The sequence below is a fragment of the Strix aluco genome, chromosome 11 (genome assembly GCF_031877795.1).
Source record: "Strix aluco isolate bStrAlu1 chromosome 11, bStrAlu1.hap1, whole genome shotgun sequence".
NCBI lineage: Eukaryota > Metazoa > Chordata > Aves > Strigiformes > Strigidae > Strix > Strix aluco.
Window position 1 is genome coordinate 8148583 of NC_133941.1, and position 19628 is coordinate 8168210.

At 44.3% G+C, this 19628-nt stretch overlaps 2 protein-coding genes across 2 annotated transcripts; one reads left to right on the top strand and one right to left on the bottom strand.

Annotated features, from left to right (window-relative positions):
* The first annotated feature begins 379 nt into the window (after window positions 1-379).
* Window positions 380-10470, top strand: ARL6IP5 (ARF like GTPase 6 interacting protein 5). The gene is made up of 3 exons (XM_074835970.1): window positions 380-597; window positions 8177-8394; window positions 8723-10470. Exons 1-3 carry the CDS (start codon window positions 422-424, stop codon window positions 8893-8895), a joined length of 567 nt encoding a protein of 188 aa, XP_074692071.1. The 5' UTR covers window positions 380-421; the 3' UTR covers window positions 8896-10470.
* Window positions 10471-12394: 1924 nt separating this feature from the next.
* LMOD3 (leiomodin 3) lies at window positions 12395-19332 on the bottom strand. Its single transcript, XM_074835968.1, has 3 exons — window positions 18934-19332; window positions 15889-17280; window positions 12395-12911 (listed from the first exon to the last, which is right to left on the bottom strand). The coding sequence occupies exons 1-3, from the start codon at window positions 19222-19224 to the stop codon at window positions 12885-12887; spliced, it is 1710 nt and encodes a 569-aa protein (XP_074692069.1). The 5' UTR covers window positions 19225-19332; the 3' UTR covers window positions 12395-12884.
* Between the last annotated feature and the right edge of the window lie 296 nt (window positions 19333-19628).

Consider the following 19628-nt stretch of genomic DNA (forward strand, 5'->3'; position numbering starts at 1 on the left):
CTAGCAGGGTCTCCCTGGGATGACTCTACACACCCCTGGTGCCTCCTTGGCCGGGGCTTCGTGGCCACCTCCACACTCGGCGCCCAACTCCCTGTTGCCCAGAGGATGCGAACTGGATTCGCCGCGTGAATATTAAAGGCAACGTCATCTTTCGCTGAAGAAACAACGACCACGCAGCGACCGCCGACAGCAGCAGCAGCAGCAGCAGCAGCAGCAGCAGCAGCGCTACGGCCCTGCCAGCTGCCTCTCCTGGGCGTGGGGAGGGCATCGTTCCCCCGCTGCTCCACCAGCCCTTCACCGCCCGGGCCCGGGGCGGCGGCGGGGCCGGGCCCGGGCGGTGGCGGGGCCGGGGCCGCCCCGGGGCGGTGCCGCGGCGCTCTTAGGCCTGCGCGGCGGCGGCGGGGCGGGGGTGGCGGCAGCCATGGACGTGCAGGTGGCTCCGCTGCGGGCCTGGGACGATTTCTTCCCCGGCTCGGACCGCTTTGCCCGGCCCGACTTCAAAGACATCTCGAAATGGAACAACCGGGTGGTCAGCAACCTGCTCTACTACCAGACCAACTACCTGATGGTGGCCGCCGCCGTCGTCTCCATCGTGGGGTCAGTGCGCGGGCCTCGCTCTCCCTCCGGGGGGGGTCCGGGGGTGGCCCCGTCCCCGGGCGGGCGGTGCTGCGCCTCGGCTCGGTGCTACGGGAAGGGGCCCGGCCCGGCGGCGGGTGGGATGTCGCGGGTGCAGGGACGCTGCCTTTCCCTTCCCCTGCCTCTCCTTAAACCTCTTGATTTACCTCGCGTGGCTTAAAAAAATTAAGGCTTGGTTACAGGCCTTGTGGACGCAGAGCTTGTTAGGTTAGGAGTAAGGTTTAAAATTTATTTACTTCTTGGTGGGGGTCTAACAGAGCTGAGGACCCCCGTTTATTCTCTCTTCCGTGGGCTGCTCGGCAGGCCCCGTGGCCCAGGGAGAGGCCTCCAGGCCCCCAGCACCGCGCGCCTGGCAGAACGCAGCGATGGGTTTATGTGCTGGATGGCACTGCTCTGAAAAACTGAGCAGCATCCTGAGCAGTGATCTGTGCTTCCTCACTAAATCTGTCCGGTGTGACTGCTCAGGCTGAGATAAGCTTCACTTTGAATTAAAAAAAAAAAAAAATAATTCTGCTCTCTGTTACAGTTCTAAGCTTCTGTGCAGGACAGAGCATGCCTTTCCTACTTCTGAGCTAGCTTGTACTGAAATACCTTTAATATAAAGTAAGTAAGGTACCCATTCATTTCATTTTGGTGTGTGGGATTGAGACCTTTGAGGCAGGACCATCTGCAGGTATGATGGTCTGTCAGGCCCAGCTTTCCTGAAGAGAATTGGTAAATAACCTTATAATCATCTTTTGAGTCAAAGCCTGTGTGACTCTTCTTCAAGTATTAGTCCAGGATCTTTGGTCAGAAAGCTCTTAAGCAAGACACACAGCAGAGGCTGATGATTAAGCTTTTAATATGGAAACTGGAATACTCCACTCTTCACAACGAACAATGCGCAAATGCTTAAATTGGAGAATTGCCCAGCCACTAGGCCAGAGTGGTTTTGGCTGAAGTGCATCTTATCTTGGATGTTGCAGAGGCTTAAAATTCTTCCCCTAAATCCTTTTTTTTTTTTTTTTTTTTTTAAGCAGTCAGCATCTTGTTAGGGCTTCTGAAGCTCTTGACACAGCATCTAAGTTGGTGAAGAGTGTCGGGGTTGCAGGAAGCTTTGACCTGCTCCCTCTGAGACGAGGGGCTGAGGACCCTGCTTTTTCTTCTTGATGCGTATGATGGTTAAAGGTGTGGTGTAGGCTTTCTTCTTAATTTCGGTGTGGATATGTTGCAGTCAGCTCAATATATTACTCAACTGGTAAAATGAGACTTCCGTGGTCTTGCTGTTCTTATACCATCTTGGTCTCAACCATCGTGTGTTTAGCAGTGTGATGTTGTAGCCAACTCTCAATGAGTAGGTAAATCACAGTGGCCCTGGAAAGCAGGGGGACAGCTCTTCTTTCCAAGAAGCGGGGGGGGGGGGGGGGGGGGGATATAAATAGTTTTGATATCTCCGGTTGGAAAACTGGGATGGCAGCAGCTTTTACTCAGTCTCTGAAATTTCTCCTTTTGAACTCTGATCTCTTTTCTTCAGATCAAGGGTGATATATCTCCCACATCTTTTCCACTGTTTTGCTGGGGTGGGAGGTGGAGAAGGAAGAGAGCCACAGGAGATGGAGATTAATATCGGAACTGCAGTTCTGTTACCTTAATATTCAGTGGTAAGCCTTTGAGTTGAACTTATGGATGAGGAACACCTGGAGTAGGATCTTGATCTCAAATATTTTTTTATTGTGTGTCTTAGAGCCTTTGGTATCTGACGAATCTGATTCTTCTAACACTGAAATAAAAGAGAATAGGAGAAGAACTCTAAAGGAAACAGGATAACACTAGAAAGAAATCCATTTCTTGTATTAAAAAAAAATTTCATTTGGCCAGACTGTAGCTTTGGGAGAAAGGTAAAGAAAGTTCTCTCCATAAATTTAAATTGGTGACTAAGTTGTTGCCTTGCACTTCATTCTGTAATGGGCAGGAATCCCTGAGTGATAAATGATGAGTCATGGCTTTTTAGGAACTCCAGGGCTATACACAGGCCTAAGGGCAGGATTATTGAAACGGTTAATGTAGTGGTCTTCCTGTGATCAAAACTAAACTTAGGCCATGACCAACTCTACCTGTTCTTAAACCACCTAATTATATAGACAGACTCGTAATGCAGAGATGATATTTTCAGCTATTTTAATACTTGGTAACTGTGGTGGTGCTGGGCTAACATGGAAACTGTAGCCTAGAGTTTTGTTATTGGAAGTACAGTGCTTATTGCCACAGCTTCAATTTACTGCCTCTTGTACAACAAAGTTGACCTCTCTGACCTTTTACCATCTCTGCAAGGTATGGAATAACCTTACCATGAGCGCAGTGGAATTGTAATGCATCGTTTCCCTACCTTTCTCCCTCTGTTGGCCTGTTGCATGTAAATGATATCATGTGCTTTGCAATCATGTAAATTTTACTTTCAGCCTACGGGACTAAGTAGGAAATAATAAATCTATGAAAAAGAACCTAAAACTACTGAATTAGTGCCGCTCTACTAATACAGGCTGGTGGTAGCAGCCTTGTCTCTTCCACCTTCCCCGCCCTGCCAATTCCTTTAAGAATGAATCTGGACTAGGGTGATGGTTTGTTGTTTTTTTTTTTTTCCCCCTTACAGCTCTGTTGCAGTAGACTGCTAATAAAAATCTAAGATCTTTACTAAATCAAATTGTGCCCTTTCTCCCAGTTGTATAGGAATTGGACTGCCCTGTTCTTACCCTGAGCCAGGGCCCTGTCATTGTGAGTGCTGTACCAATATCTATTAAAATTAGTGCCTTCTGCAACAGCTTGCAACTCGCCCTCAAACAATCAGTCTGGTTAATAAGTGGAATTTGTCTGTGCTTTCACCTACTCCAATAAGGCTTCTCTGTCTTGCAGTTCAACCCTAACTACTTAAATTGATGTAATTTCTTCTAGGCTTTTGTTGCCATGTACTTGCTAAAAATTAGTTTCTAAATCTGACAGTATTAAAAGGTGTACTGGATTTCAGAGTGCTGCATCCAAGAGTGTCTTCAATCTCTTCTGGCATAATGTCTTCCCTGCAGCCTGAGGTTTGATGTCTTTCCTTTGCCACTTCTTCTCTAAAACATCTACTGTCCATCTGCAATCAATAAATGTGTCTTTTTTTGGTTCTTTTTTTCTCCCCTAGATCACTACCTTAGCTGACATGCTTGTAGTGATTCCCTTGCCAAAACGAAGACTCCAGAGCAGCAAAATGCTTAGTTTCTCTAATGAAAGATTAAGGATGAATGAGCAAAGGACATCGCTTTAAAACACATATTGTGTAATAACATTAGTACATAACTTCATAAAGGTCTGGCACTTCTGCAGAAAGGAATCTGTCCCCTGTTCTCAAAGCAATGTAAGTGAGCAACAGTAAGTAAAGAAGCATTGCTGAGGGCTGTCACCTGGAGAACATGCCATATACAGTCTTATGTGCTACCTCTAGTTACAGCTATATAACCTCATTAAAGCTAGAAGTATGGGGAGAGAGGAGGCAGAACTTTGTCTTTAAAGTTATTTAACTTAATATGAATTAAGAAGGAAATATTTAAGTGCTCTTAACCTGCCCACTGCTTGGAACATGGTGGAGCAAAAGGTTTTCTAAAGGGAATTTTTATGCTTATTTGATGTAATGGCCTAACTGAGCTGCTCTGAGTAAAAAGATGTTGTTCTTAATGACTGGAAGTCTTCTACTCAGTGCCTTTGTTCAGACTTGTTTGGTCACATTCAGAAGAAACAGATGTGACAGCAACTGCTGAATAATCACCCTGAGACAGTCATCTAAAATGGAGAGGATTTAAAGATGGAGCTAGCTTGCTTTTGCTTTTTATGTGGCCTGTCCTATTTCTGGGCACATGCTGCTGGAGGCTTGCACAGAGGATGCATGTGCCTAGCTCTTTTTTCCCTACACTATAGGGGAAGTAACTCCAAGTAACCGCTCACCTCTCCTGCTATAAGGCTGTGCACAAGTGTGCAGATAAAAAATAACATGACAAAAGAGGTGATGTGGAGTGTCACTGAGCAGAGCTCTTCGGGCTTTCCTGCACCTATGTGGAAAATCTAATCTGTCTTGTAATGCTTGTAGAGCAGATTCTAGAAATATGAATCCAGTAAAAAAAAAAAAAACCTCAATCTGTTTTTGCTGGCCAGAGATGGCCGCTAGCACTCCTTCCCACACAACTGCACCCCCAGCTGCTAGCATCTCTGCTGTCTTCTGATACTACTGCAACAAAGTGTCCCACATTGCTACTTCTCAGAGGACAGTGCCTGTGTCCCTGCAGCCAGGCAGGGTGTTTATTTTATTTATTTTTCCCATCTCTTTACTTTGTATTGAAGCAGATGCTGAAGCAGACCTCGTCTCTGAAAGGCAGCAGGAGTTCAACTGCAAGTTGCCCTGCAACACTGCTGTACTGAATTTAGGGGACAGCTTTTCCTTGTCAGTTGGTCACAGCTGTACTGGAGATCACAGCATCCTACCAGGGCTGTACCTTGTCCGCCACAGAGAGCAATGCAGGAGATCATCCAGCTAGGGTGCTCTGGGCTGTTAGTACCCCCAAAGGCTGTTTAGTCCTGCCATCCTGACTCTTTTCAGGGTTGTGAAAGTTGGTGGTTTTCTTCTCCAACTCCAAAAGAGGTTTTTTTTTTTCCCCCCCCTAAGTCATCTGAGTAGTGTAAACTCAAGTTACCACACCATTGCCATGCTAATAGTTCTGTGCATTACATTTTTAGGTATTTGAGAGGTCTCATAAAGTCCTACTAAAAGGAATTATATTTAGAAAGTATCTTGTAACATACTTAATGGTTGGTCACCTACCTTGTCTCTGCAGCTTTGAAAGACTTCCAGCCTTCTTGCCTGAGCATGAATTTGGCATAGTGTTCTGATCTCTACATAAATAAGGCCAATATCAATGTTGGTGGTTCAACTATAAGGTGACTTCTAGGGCTGTTATCCAGCTCTCTTTCTCCCCAGACACTGGTGTTCTAAAACAATGTGTCCATGTTTTTTCCTTTTTAGTCTTTAGCTATTGTGTTAGAGCGCCGTGTGCCAGCAGATCTAAGCGAAACTGGGTAATGGAGGTCTGCCTTCCTGAAAAATGCCATTGCTGGAAAAGAAGTTTCTGTGTACGAATTTCTAGGAGAATCTTAGATAGTGCTGTGAATTATGCCGTGGGCAAGTCAAGCAATAAAGGGGAGCTTGGCATATGACACCCTATCTAGTACTGTAATCAACAGTATCGAAGTCTGTGGACACATGGCTGATAATTTGAATACCAGTTTTTAGTGACAACTGCTATCCCCATCTGTTTTCATGTGGCTCTGAATGACTTCATTTGATACTTATGTTCACTGTTTCCTTGTATGCATTGGAATGCAGCCCACTTCAGAAAACATGTAATTCAAATAACTTTCCTCAGGAAAGTGGGATCTTTTGAATGCATTCTATTTTTCCTTCATATTCCTTACAGCCAGTCAGTTATACAGAACCTGTGTAATACCAGAAAGAACTGTAGAGCAGTGAAGTCTTTGGTCTCTTCCTTAGAAATATGGAGGGATTGCTGTTCACCACCAGTTTCTGAAGTTGTAATGAGAGTAGAGGGAAGAGTAGGGAAGAGAAAGCTTTAAGAGCATTTACTAGAGACAAGGAAAATCTAGAGTGGTGCTCTGCCTAGCCCTCTGTTGCTTCCAGAATTATCTTGTCCATAGATTTTGGGGGGGGGGGAAGATTGGTTGCTGTGAGTTGTCTGAGTAAGTTTGGCTATTTCTGCTCCAAGATGGCAGTGATGTGGAGGTGACTTCTAGTTTAAGAATTTCACGTGTCCAGTACTACATATATAAGCCAGGCACTAGTGTGGTCCAGTCATGAGTCACCACCCGTGTTCTCCTGCTGCAAAGGAGCACAGATGAAACTGATTTCTTCAGAGCAATGCTGTTCACTTTTTCCAGCCTGGAAACTTTAGATTGACAATTCAGAGCTAAATATAATCTGGCTGGCTACAGGGAGTGACTCAGATGCAACAAGCGAGTCTGCCCTATCACCACTTCCAAAAAGCCCTGTTGGCTTTTCAGCATGAGTAGCAGAAGCAGGTGGGGAACTAGTCTGAATTTTAATCTCTTTCCATCCAGTTGTCCTGTCTCCTGTTGGCACAACTGTCTTAAAGAATTAAGAGCCAGTCTCTGCTCTGAAATAACGCTTGGGGGTTCTTCCTTCTCTATGAAAATGCTCTCTGGCACTGCAGGTAGAGTGTTGGCATACCAGTCCAGCAACAGATTTCTTCTGCCTGTGCCGGATATGAAGCACAGACCACAAACCATAGCATCCTCCTCAGCAGTGGGGTGGAGTGGTGAGTCATTTTGCCTGTTAGCTTTGGAACAGTAAGACTGACTGCAAAGGCTACAGGAGGAAATCTTGACTACGTCTGGCTTTATCAGGGCAGTGCTGTGCTGCTGTTGTAGTTGTAACAGCTCAGAGCCCTCAGCTGCTGTGTAATTAGATCAGTGCACATACAAGTAAATCAGAAGGCACATGAAATCACGTAACTTATTACTATATAAGTGTAATATAATAGAGCCTGGACTTTGTGTGAGTACAGAAACAAGCCAAGCAAAGTGCTGAAAGCTTGACTCCGAACAAGCTCTAAATAGTTGGGAAAGTGGTTTGAGCAGGTGATGTTCTTGCCCTGGTCCAAAAAAGGGACTTGCTGTTTATAGTCCAAAGCTGATCCACTCGATGGCTTGGTTTGCTTGGTAACTCCAATAACAATAATAGAACACAAACCTCAGCACCGACGCTCTTGCCAGGCCTGGCTCTTCCTGCAAGACCTTTACCCCATACTCCAGTTCCTACTGCCTCTCAGGCATGCTCGCCTGGGACTAGGCTTCCATCTGTTGTGCTGATGGTGGCAAGCTCCTTCTGCAGGTTCATAAAATTACTTTGTTTGAGTATAAACCAATAAGAGGTTTATTCAGAAATAAGAAATAGTGAAGTATTTCCTTTACTCAGTGTTCCCCTACCTTTCCTATTTTGCAAACCTAGACAGGATAATATGAAAAACTAGTTCATCTGAAGGCCTAGGCTGAGCCTGGTTTTGGTCATATAGGGAAAAGATCAATCCCTTGGACAACTGCTTGTTGGCTCCATCTGCTCTCAGGATTAGCTAACTCTAGGTCTGATATCAAATGAATATGTTGATTGCACAGGTAGGAGGGGTCCTGGTGGTAAGTGCTTCTGTTGATGACATGCTGCAGAAACTCTCATTATCCTGAGCTATGCTCAGGAAGAGAATGTAAAGACAAAGATTATCTAAATTCACTGCTAAGGGTTGCTTGTTCAGTTGCACTTGTTGCTTTATCTTCTACCTAAAAATCAGAGGTTGGTAAAGGTTTTGACAGCAACAACTGACTTCGTAATGCCTTACCTCCTTAGTAACAAGGTACCAGTGAGCTAGATGTTTGCTGCATGGACACAAGTCATGAAGGCTCTGAAACAGGCCACTTTCTTCTTTTTTTTTTCCCCTCTTCTCTCCAGATTTCTGAGTCCCCTGAATATGCTTATTGGTGGTACTGTGGTGGTGCTGGTGTTCATGGGATTTGTGTGGGTATCACACAACAAGGATATCCTCCGCAGGCTGAAGAAGCAGTACCCAACCACATTTGTAGTGGTCATCATGCTGTCTAGCTACTTCTTGATCTCCTATCTGGGAGATGTCATGGTGTTCATGTTTGGGATCACGCTTCCTCTCCTCCGTAAGTACTTTTCCTCTTCTCTGGGGCACTAGGGGTGTGTGACTTGAGCTTTCTCAAACAAGTCTGCAGAGTCTAAACTGGCTGTTGCCTTTACTATCTCTGTTTAAATGAGCCCAGAAGAAAATGGTGGAGGAGGGGACACAAAACAGCACAAGCTATCTTTAGTGTTATTATTTTAAATGGGTACCTGCAGTTACTTAAGCAGTCACTGAGACTTCATCTTCTTCCAGTCATGTCATGGTGTTAGAGTGTGTTTTAAGATGAATGCCACAAGAACTATGAGTTCCTTGGGCATTAACAATTAATAAATTTGTTTCCATCCACGCAGTGATGTTTGTCCATGCTTCTCTGAGGCTCCGGAACATAAAGAACAAGCTGGAGAACAAGATGGAAGGAATAGGCTTGAAGAAGACCCCAATGGGCATCATACTGGATGCTCTAGAACAGCAAGAGGATAGTATCAACAAACTGGCTGACTACATATCTAAAGTGAAGGAGTAGGCAGCTGCAACATGGCATTTTCACCTGTTGCAGGAGTGTAGTTGCTATTTACTATTGTTCAAGCTTGCTTTCAGTTTGTGTACAAAACAGGAAATGCACGTGGTACAGATTAATAGTTGCAGGATACAGGTATTCCAGGGTCTTCAGGGCTCCTCTAAGAACATAAGAGCAGCAACTTTTTTTCTATTGTATAGCAAAATGTTCTGGTGTTTACACAAATACATACTAACTTAAACATGGTTGCTTGTCTCGTCTTCTGGGGTATAGAGGAGGAAGAGGTGGAAACCTATGGAATGCAGTCTCTCAAACTGTCTTGTAGCAAATTCGTCTGTTAAGAGTAACACCCCTTTCATGTCAGTTCTACAAGATGGCAGTTTAGCCAGCTTATGCTGGGTAGCACCTTCAGGCTGGCGATGTTCAAGGTGAGCTGGAATGTATCAAAAGTAGGTATCTCCTGCATCCCCCAAACCCCTCACTAGAGTGGTCTGTATTGAGACCACAGTGCTAGCTTAACAGGCAAGTGGTAAAACTCTGCAATACTTGTAACGCATATGGGTTCCTGTCCTCACCTCACATTCCTCCTTTAGCAGCTGGGAAACAGTCTAAATAGATCTAAGTGTGAAGAATATATTTGGCACTGTGCCTTTGTCAGTTCCAGTAAAATGCACCTTTGGTTTCTCTGAAATCTTGATCTATAGAAGCTGCTCCTCTCTGCAGGAGAACCAAACTTCCTTGCATACCAGCTAAACTATGGCCAAGCATGGGAGGAAAAAAAGTTTTCAGATACATTGGATGAGCTAGGTTTCTACCCTATTGATGTTTTTAAATACTGCTACTTTAGGACTTACATGTTCTGCTTTAGTCTGTATAGGCTGTTTTGTCGATGGAGGTGTATGTGCATTCTTGAGCGTGGGTCATCTTTTTCTTTCTTCTTAACCAGAATGCAAAGACATAAGTAAAACATGCATCTCACTGACTGTACTTCTAATGCTCTTCAAAGGAATAAACTGGATTTCAGGTTTACAAGTAAAAGCAATAATTGTCAAGATACAGTTTTTGAAAACCCATTCCAAATTCATGAAAATACTTGCCTGTAACAACTCTTGAAAGTGGTGAGGGAGATTCTTTTATATATTTTAACTTAACTGCCAGCTGTGATGGAATTATCTTGAAAACAGGAGCTTACCAATAACAGAGGGGAAAAAAGTTGTCCAGGTGACACTCCATTTCAAGTATTCTTGCATTTCTCTTTTCTAACAAAGTAATTAATTTAACAAAAAAGCAAGGATCCTTAAAGTTGAAGCTTTTATGTAACTTACCATGCTGTTTTCATAGTGAACTGTGTAGAAATCTAAACATGTCATTCCATTTAATTGTTAAGGTGATCAGTATTTATTGAAAATGTCTGTATATTCCAGCTGAAGAGTCAATGGCCTGTTCCTCACTTGTAGCGCATGGTCTTTGTTTTTTGAAAACTATTTCCACACTTAAAGAACATAGTAGCCTATGACTTCATCATTACTGTAGAATTTTAAAAACTGCACAGTTATGAAGAAAAATAAACTCTAATGGTGATTACTGAGTGCATTTGTTTCAGGTTGGGAAAAGTGGCTGAAAATTTGAGTTTGTTTCTCTTTCTCTGGTTGGTGGAACTCTGTAGAGTGGTGGTGGGAGATCTGCCACCCTGCAGCTCGTGTCCCAAGCCCATGCTTGTGATTAAGCTGCTGGCTTTGAATGCTCTGTATTAACTTGGTTGAGGCACGAGGGACCTCTGAGCTGCAGGAGTGTTACTGCCTTGCTCTTGCATCTTTAGAGGGGGAAAGTACTTAAGGCATTTGTTCATGCTGGTTCAGTCTCTTATATAACTCTTACCTTACTTAACTGGGATTTTACATTTCTTTTAATTACCTGAGAGAGATTTCTGCTTCTGGGTTTACTGGAAGCTGTGCCTTGAGCAGTACTAGGAAGTCAGCTCTGCTGCAGTCAAACTAATGGTGCCATCTCCTGCGATCAGTGGGGAGGCTGCTCAGTGGGATAAGGGGTCAGAGCAGGGCTCCAGAGGTCCTGCCGGACAGACCCAGGTACTACCTGTCAGCTGCAGCAGCACTGCTGCTTTGGCTGCTCCTGGGTGGAGCAGTAAATTGCACATGGTAGCTTGAGATGGTAAAGTACTATATTATATTTTCCTTTGTAATTCCCTGTCCCAGCTGCTGAAGTCTGAGCTGCCCTAGCCTGGCCTTGAAGCCTGTAGGGAGAGCAGCATGCACCAAGAGCTTTCTGGGGCAGTTGCTCTTTGCACTTGTCATTTGCTGCTGTGCCCCATGTGAGCACTTGGTTAGAAGTACTAAGTTCCTTCTCTTTCCTACTTTTAGCCTTTACAAAAGGAGAGGGTTGTATGAAACAAGTGTAATGAAAACATTACTTCCTTTTTTTATGTCTCTGCCATGCAGAAATAGCTCTTCCCTCCCCCTTACATGATACTTAAAAACTACTTGCTGTGTCTTCTGCAATACATCAACCAGGTTTCCCAAGTCTGCAGTGTTTCAGCTGCAGGCAAGAGCAGCTGAGAAGAAGCTTTACAAGTTTGGAAGATGGAGATGGGAAAGAGACCAGGTGATAGATGCAGAAAGGACAAGGATAAATGAAAACTGGAACCAGTGATTCCCTGGGACTGGGATTTAGCTACCAGGGGAAAGCTGCTAAGAGTTCTTGTCTTTCTGCTGGAGCAAGGAGAGACTCACCTGAAGGAAATCCTGCCAGGAGCTGCAAAGCTGTGCCTTTTGAGCAAATGTATCAGCCACAGGAAGGCAGGGGAGCTGAGTGTTAGCAAAGGGAAAGGCTTTGTTCTTTCCATATGCCTTACAGCTTTGAGGGCTTTCTTAAAAAAAAAACCAAACCACAACACAAAAAAAACCCCCAAAACAAAGCACAAAAAATAACTGGTCTCTTGTGGATATATTCCACAGGAGTCTGACTTGCCTGTAGCTGCTTTACAGAAAAAGGATTGCAGCAAAAAAATCTTAAGGTGATTAAAAAGGGGGAGGAGAAAAAATTTTACAAAAATATTGAGGAAAAACTAAGTTGTGTATACGCAGGTTTAACCCCATCATATCCAGCCCTACTAGGGGTGAGAAATGCTATTCACACCCCAAACTAGGAGGAATGGTGACATTCTTAAACCACTGGCAAAGAGAGGGGTGAGGCTCATCCTCCTGCCACAAGAATAGTGTGCAGAGAGACCTAGAACGGCATTTCAGTGTGCTCCAAGGTGGCTGTAATTAAGGAATACATGATGGACAGAGGCTAGCCATAGGGAATGAAGATTACAGCTCTCAAAGCAGAGCATGGATCATCTTTTATATGCTGATCAGGCACAATATCAACTAGACTATGTTCTGAAATAGAAGTAGCTTGAAACCATCAAGCCAAGGTGTTTGATGTACCGGAGCAGTTGTTCTGTTCTGTGAGTGTCTTGTTAGCCATGGAAGTGCTGCACACATCTTATGGAGAGAGCTTTATTTCATTTCTGTTTCCTTAGCCTAAAAAATGAAGCTGTATACATACATTTCTTATGGACAAGAGAATAATAGAGGAACATGTGTGTGAAAAGAAAGATAAGATAAAGCACAGCATGTTCCTGGAGAATCTGGCAGCAGAAGGACAACGTGGAAGCAAAATAGTTTGCTGACAAACTAGAAAGACAAGGTTATTGATGCCTCTGAGAAAATACTCCCACAACACACTGGAGCCTCAAATCCACTTGGCAGACAGATGGCACCGGGATTGTTTGATACCTGATGGAAACACTTAGTACTGACTTTTCCCATGCCAGACGTTTTCACCACACATAAAAGTGTGTATTGCAAGTTTTGTTCCCAAAGAGTCGTATATACCACCTGGGTTCTGCAGAAAACATCTGCTGAAACTGTTGTAAGCAAAACTTGAATAGTCTTTATTCCAAGTTGTTTTCTTTGGGTCAGTCTGGTCTCTCACTCCAGCTGCTTTGGCAATGGCACCTGGACAAGGACAGTAAGTATTAGGAGGAAGAAATTTCTCAGTCTTTTTTCCCAAGCCAGTTTAATACAAACCTTCAGAAACTGTGAAAAGATCAAAAATATAACAGCTGGGAGCTCCAAGGAGCTCTGGTTGGGAATTTCTTTTGTTTGTAATTCCCCACTTGCTGTTTGCGATGCTTAATGCCCAGTAAATCAATTTGCAAGCAATGAGTCCCACCATGGATCGAACACCCAGCTTGGCTCAAGCAGTAAAATCCCACTTTAGAGATGAAGCTGAGGATATTGAGGCAAATCAGGAGTTGCCAAGATCATGCAGGCAGGTGAGAATAACACCCTAATACCCCAAATCCAAGCCATGTAGCCTGGTGACAGAGGACCAAAAAAAAAAACAAACCCCAACCCCCCAAAAAGCACCAAGCAAAAAACAACCCCAAAACATGCATCCAATGCTTCATCTTTCCATGGTCTGTGGTAGCAATTGTTATCTGGCCCATTTAGGATGGACCATGAATTGATCCCTCCACCCCAAGCACCACAGCCCTCATATATAAAAAAACTCCCAAGGATTTTGGGGGGAATGGCTGGGGTTCACTATTACTTGCTGGCACCCAGCAGCACCCAGATTTCTTAACCATTGCTGTGCAAAGTGAAGGCTGTGACTGACAGAGCACCAGCACCATCATCCTCCACCTTCCTGAGAGGAGGGGAAGCAGCAGATCCCGTGGCCGTGACAGACCAACCTGCCATCACAAGCACCACCTCGGTCTGTACAGATAAACTGTAACCTTTGCGAGAGCAGGTCTTGTTATCTTAGACATGGCACTGAAATGCAAAACAGACTGAGATCTAGAAAGGCCAAAAATGCCGAGGAGAGGCTCTGGCTGTAGCCAGGTCAGACTGGTCAGCAGAAACCAACAGCCCCAGACTTGGTCTGGGGGCAGAACATTCATGTTAAACCTGGACCAGAGTCACTGCAGGACCTGCCCCTGCCAAAATTTCGGGACAAACTACTCTGTCTGGAATTACTGAGGGAAAATTTTTTTCTGTGTCAGTATAAATGAATGCAAAATATGGCCCACTATATAAAAACGTCAATATAAAACAAAATATGAATTACAAAATACTACTTGACCATTTTTAATTGCAGAGTATTTTCTATCCTCTTCCCCTAGCCTTAGCAACACAAACAGATGCATCAACATCACTAAACAGATCAGTCGGCTTTCAGTATTTCTTGAATAACAGTACAATGCAAAGAAATATAACATTTCAGGAAAACAAAAGGTTACATCTGGCAGCTAGCATTTTGAGAAGTGGCCCATGAATTTGGTACCCAAGTAAGAGCATCACCAAGTGGCAGCTATTACAGTTTGGGATTTGGATTCTCAAAGCTATGATGATGTTGAGCTTACATTTGCACTTGAGTTGTGACCACTGAGCACTTTCAGTGGCAAAGATTACTTGAAAATGAACATAAAAAAATCCTGTAGTATCACTACTTACTTTCTATAACCCTGCTCCATCTTCACTGATAGTGGATCTAATTTCCTTTTTCCTATTAGCACTAGAATTTTGCAGCTCATTTAAATAGAGACGAAAAAGATTAAGCAGCAGAGGGTCACTAAAATAATGCACTCCTTGCTACCAGGTGGGGCAGGCAGGAGCAAGTCTGCAGGCTGTGCATCTAGGCTAGATTTCAGTGTGGATATATGTGCCTCACGTGAATTTGGCCCCGATCCTCCCTACTTTTCATCAGCTTATTGACAATTTTTTAAACCTGATGATAGTAAAAATAAAAAAAATTTTAAAAAAACGAACACAATTTGTACCTTTTGTCACCAAACAGTATTTTAGAGGACCAACTATGTTATCTGAAATGTTTTCAGGCAACTGTAAAAATGCATTATGTGTTGAGGCAACGAAGAAAAAGCATCTTTTAGTTGTTCTGTTGTTACAATTCAAAATGTAAGGCTCAAACACATGGAAAAATACTGTAGCAAGGGTTTTTGCAGTATCAGTTACAGAAAATAACTCTTAAGAAGCATATTACATTCTCCCTCACACTAAAGCTTTTCACTTTGAAGATCATCCAGTCCAACCATTAACTAATACTGACAGTTCCCAACTACACCATATCCCTCAGCGCGATGTCAATGCGACTCTCAAACCCCTCCAGGGATGGGGACTCCACCACTGCCCTGGGCTAATTTCACTTAAATCAGACCAACCGAAGGCAGTCCCGGACACGACTGTACCACAGACCCTTCTCATTTCCCAAAGCCTTGGCCCGGCAGCACTGAAGGAGTGTGGTTACACACCCTGGCCAGCCCAGGGGCCTGGGCACCCCCCATGGGGGCAGGCGGAGGCAGGGGAGTGCAGCCAGTGCATCACTGGAACCCCAGTTCCCACCTCTGTGCAGCTCCTTAAGTGACTGTGGGTGACCTATTTTGCTGCCAGTGTTTCAATTTACCCTTTATTACATGGGCCAAGCAGTGGTGCTTTCTTGTGTAAAGTTAGAGCTAAAGAAAAACAGGGCTCCCAAAATGAGAAACATGGTTTTTATGGGGGACCGAGGACAGACTAATGTGAAAAATAATACCTGTTGCTCTCCTGACGCAAACATCTTATAATAGCATTTGCCTATCACAACTAATACGCTATTACTAGCATGCTAACGCTGAGTTTCTGTGGGTTTGTTTGCCTCCTGAGTGAATTTCCTTTCTTTAAACCATATGGATGCGACAGGCTGCAGCCTTGGAGCTTGCTGTCATTTTTCTGTGCAAGCCGGACTGTAGCGCTGCCAGGGGAAACAGTCACCCACATCCCAGGAATGGCAGCGTGATGCAAAAAGACGAGGATACCCAGGACGTGGGTGCGTTTGCAAGCCCCACCAAATGGCCGACGTGTCAAACGGCAGCTCCGGAGCGCGTGGGGTGAACACGATTCCCTCCCCTCGCAGCCATCACTAAGCACTTACCGGTTTAAGATAAGCGACGTTACTCTGACGAATGTCATTCAGGAGCTGATCTCTCGGGGTTATTTCAACGAGAGGAGGCGGCCTTCTCCTGGGAACAGGTTTAAGCGTTTTGATGACATCTTTGAGGTTGGTTTTCTCAGCGGGTTCCACGTACTTTGACACGGTGGGTTTGCGCTGAGTCTTCTTCAACTTGACCACTCTGAAGCTGACGGGTTTCTCTCTGCATGGCTGCTCGGGGGCCGGCTGCCTTGTGCTCTCCTGCCTTTTGCTCAGAGACATGGTCGTGGGGATGGGTGGTTTTGGAGCTTGTGGGGGTTCGTGCATCCTTGGCTCAGGCAGCGGTCCCCCCAGCATTTCCCACATCCCAGGAGGCAACCCAAGTCCATTTTCCAGCATCGCTATCAACTCCCTCTGCTCTTTCATTTGCTGCTGCCTTTGTTCCTCTTGCCTCTTTTGCCTCTGCTTATCCAGGTTTCTACTGAGCAGGTTGGTCACCACCATCCTGGGCCCCGGCAGTTCGAAGTGGTACCCCATTTTAAGGAGGGTGGTGTTGGCTTTCAGCAGCCTGGCGATCTCCATTTCTGCCTGGTGGCCCAGCATGCTCCGCTGGTTGTGAAAGCGGAGCTCTGTCACCGTCTCGTTGTACTGCAGGCATCTCATGATAGCAACGACCCCTTTGCCAGAGATGAAATTGGAATCAATGTTCAATGTGGTGATGCTCCGGTTCTCCCGCAGCATGTTGGCGAGCGCAAACGCCACGTTGTCGTCAGCCCCCACGTTGGCCAAACTGAATGTTTTTACATTCTTATTCTTTTTCATGGCATTGACAAAGTCTATCAGCATTTCTTTGGGGATGTTTTCTATGTTGTTCAGGTTGAGCTCTTTCACATTTGGGTTGTTTTTTCGGACTTTCTCCAAACTCTCTTCTAAGTTGGTTTGATTTCCTGAAGGCCTGGCACTTAGCTTCAGGAAGCTGGTATCCAGCGCTAGTTTCTTGGGGATGTTTAATTTTGATATTTTCTTCTCGTTTTCATTTGTTTTTTCTGTGATTTCTCCTGATTCTGTACCTGACTTCTTACTTATCTGATCACTGCGATGGTTCTCACTGGTGTAAGTCTCCTTTGTTTCTAATTCAGTCTCATCTTCCTCTTCATCCTCTTCCTCATCTTCCTCTTCCTCCTCTTCATCATTATCATCTTCCTCTTCTTCTTCATCTCCCTCATCCTCCTCCTCATCACTTCCATCTTTCTTTGTCTCCCCAAATTGTGTTCTTGAGTTGGACAAGTGCTCATTTTTGTAGCGTCTCTCTTTTCCCTCCGCTCCTGGCACCCTCCCACCGGCCACCTCGCCGCTGCCGCTGGCCTTTCCTTCTGTCTCCGCCACAGCACTTCTCTGAGGAAGACAAAACCTCACAGCTGAAATAATTGAACACAGCTTTGTTACATTAACTTTCTGCTCAAACACGTAGCAGCCGGATTTAGATACCTCTATGCCCATACATAGAATAATCCTTAAAAGTGTCATTGCCTATAAGTCAGGGCTGTGCTGGCTTGCTTGAGAACACAGGAACGATTGCTCTTAAAGAGGCTGCAAACCACTTTCTCATTGTTGCCTGTTAAATCCTGTACATATTTAGTGCTATGTTAAGGTGGTTCTTGAACCCTTCTGGGCCTTAAGAGTCTCTGATACAAAGTCTCTTTTTGGGTTTTGTGTAATTTTTATCATTTTCTTGACAAGAGAGGAAGTTTATTTCATATGCCACAAACCACTGGAAAACAGTGTTAACCACTGACTGTTTGCTCAGCCCAAGGAGGAGTGAAGAGGGGGCACATCGTAACAACAGCGGAATCATCCAGCACAACAGACAACAAGGCTGCCTGCTCTGCTACCTGCCAAAGCATCACAGCTGAGGAAGCACGTCACTGAAAATAAAGCAAAATATTAGCTCAGTTTTATTTTGAGTCTAGAGATAGGAAACTGGACTCTGCACACAGATCTTGCAAGACAGTGGGGCTTCTAGCATCAAAATAAGTGCAAACTTCCACCATCTCCAGAGATCCTCCTAGCTGAGATTCTTTTTTTCAAGCCTCTTTTTGCAAGTGGATCCCCCATCACTGAGAAATTAATAAAGATCAAGATATTTTCCTAAAAGATTTGCACTAGTTCAGGCAGGGCAGCGTCATGGCTTGTGCTTCACTGAAAGTCAGACAAAGTGGTCACAGTCACTTCTGCCCTCAGGGCTGTGGTTCCTATTTGCTGTGGCATTCACTACCACAGTTTAGTTTAGGTTTAGTACCGAGATCACTCGACCAGTTGTAAATACAGCGGGCAGCTCTACACTCAAGTTCCAGATTTAACCTCAGAAATATTAAAAAAAATAATTTGTTTCTTTGAAGGTAACAGTGTTGCAAGAGGGGAAAAAAGCACAGATTTCCCCTCATCTCCAGAAACAGCCCATGAAACTTGCCCTGGGAAAAATATTTAAGTATGACCTTAACTTTATTTCAAAGTTGTAGGGATATTAGAATAAATTTAAAGTATTTTATTAAAAAGGATTGGACTAGTTCATGAAGTTAGCATGCTTGCTCGTTAGCGTATGTTTCACATTGTTAAAATTCAGTGTTTTGGGGTTTCATCCAGTATGACATTAAATTCTGTCAATTAATTAGTTTAATACATATGATTAATGTAGTCTTCCGTGGAAAAGCGTGTTATTCCATATACAAAGTCAAACAAATTTAAGTTACATCCTCCAAACTGATTTTATGACAATTTCTCAGTGATTTGCTTTACTGAAACAGAATTAGAATTTTCTTATATTAAAAAGATTAAGTAAATATTTAGGAATAGCAATTAAAATTTTACTAACCCTGACGTCAGTCCAAGCAGGATCCTGACATTGCTGAGGCTTTTAGGATGAATTTAAACTTGTTTGTACCATACCTTATGTAAGGGATGGAAGCAGAGGCAGGTGAAGGTATTAAAACTATAAAACAGATCCCACAGCAGATGCATAATAAATATTTGTGATTTTTTGCTTGTTACCTCAGAGGGCAAGAGGGTGACGGGAACTCTCTCATCCTCGAGCATGCGTCTGGATGCTTTCTGCCAGTACAGGTAGTCAACCAGAGACCTGTGGTCAAAGCTTCCCGTGGGAGGTTTCTCTGTCTGATCCTTCTGTATCATCCCAGTTGGGACTTCAGGGTCTGGGGCCATGACTTCCATCTCACACTGCAGCTCCTTTAGCTCCTCGGGTGACAGGTTTGCCAAGATTTCATCTTCATCAATGTCCTCAGGACACACTTCTCCATCAGAGTTTTGGCTGAGTTCAGACATGTTTGTTCTTCTTTCCTTCCTCTAGTACTTTTTAAACTGAAAGACAAATTTTAAAAGATTTTTTTTTTTTCCCTCACTAGCAGTAAATTGACAACTTCATGTTTTGGTCATGAGCTGTGGCAGCTCTCGGTCTCAGTGCGGGAGACAGACCGCGCAGCTTAGTCTATATTAAGCTGCACTTGGCTGGATAAAGAGAATTTATGGTGATGCTGCCATGCTCCATTTTCAGCAACCTGTCAGCTGTGCAAACCCTTCTGACATTTCAGTGCAGCTGGTGTGTCCCCCACTGAGTAAGGCAGGAGACGGACATTTTCTAGAGGATTCCTGGGGCACTACGCCTTTCAGTGCTTCACCCCAGGCATGAATTGCTGTAGGTGGGTGGAGTGACATTAATGGTACCTGTG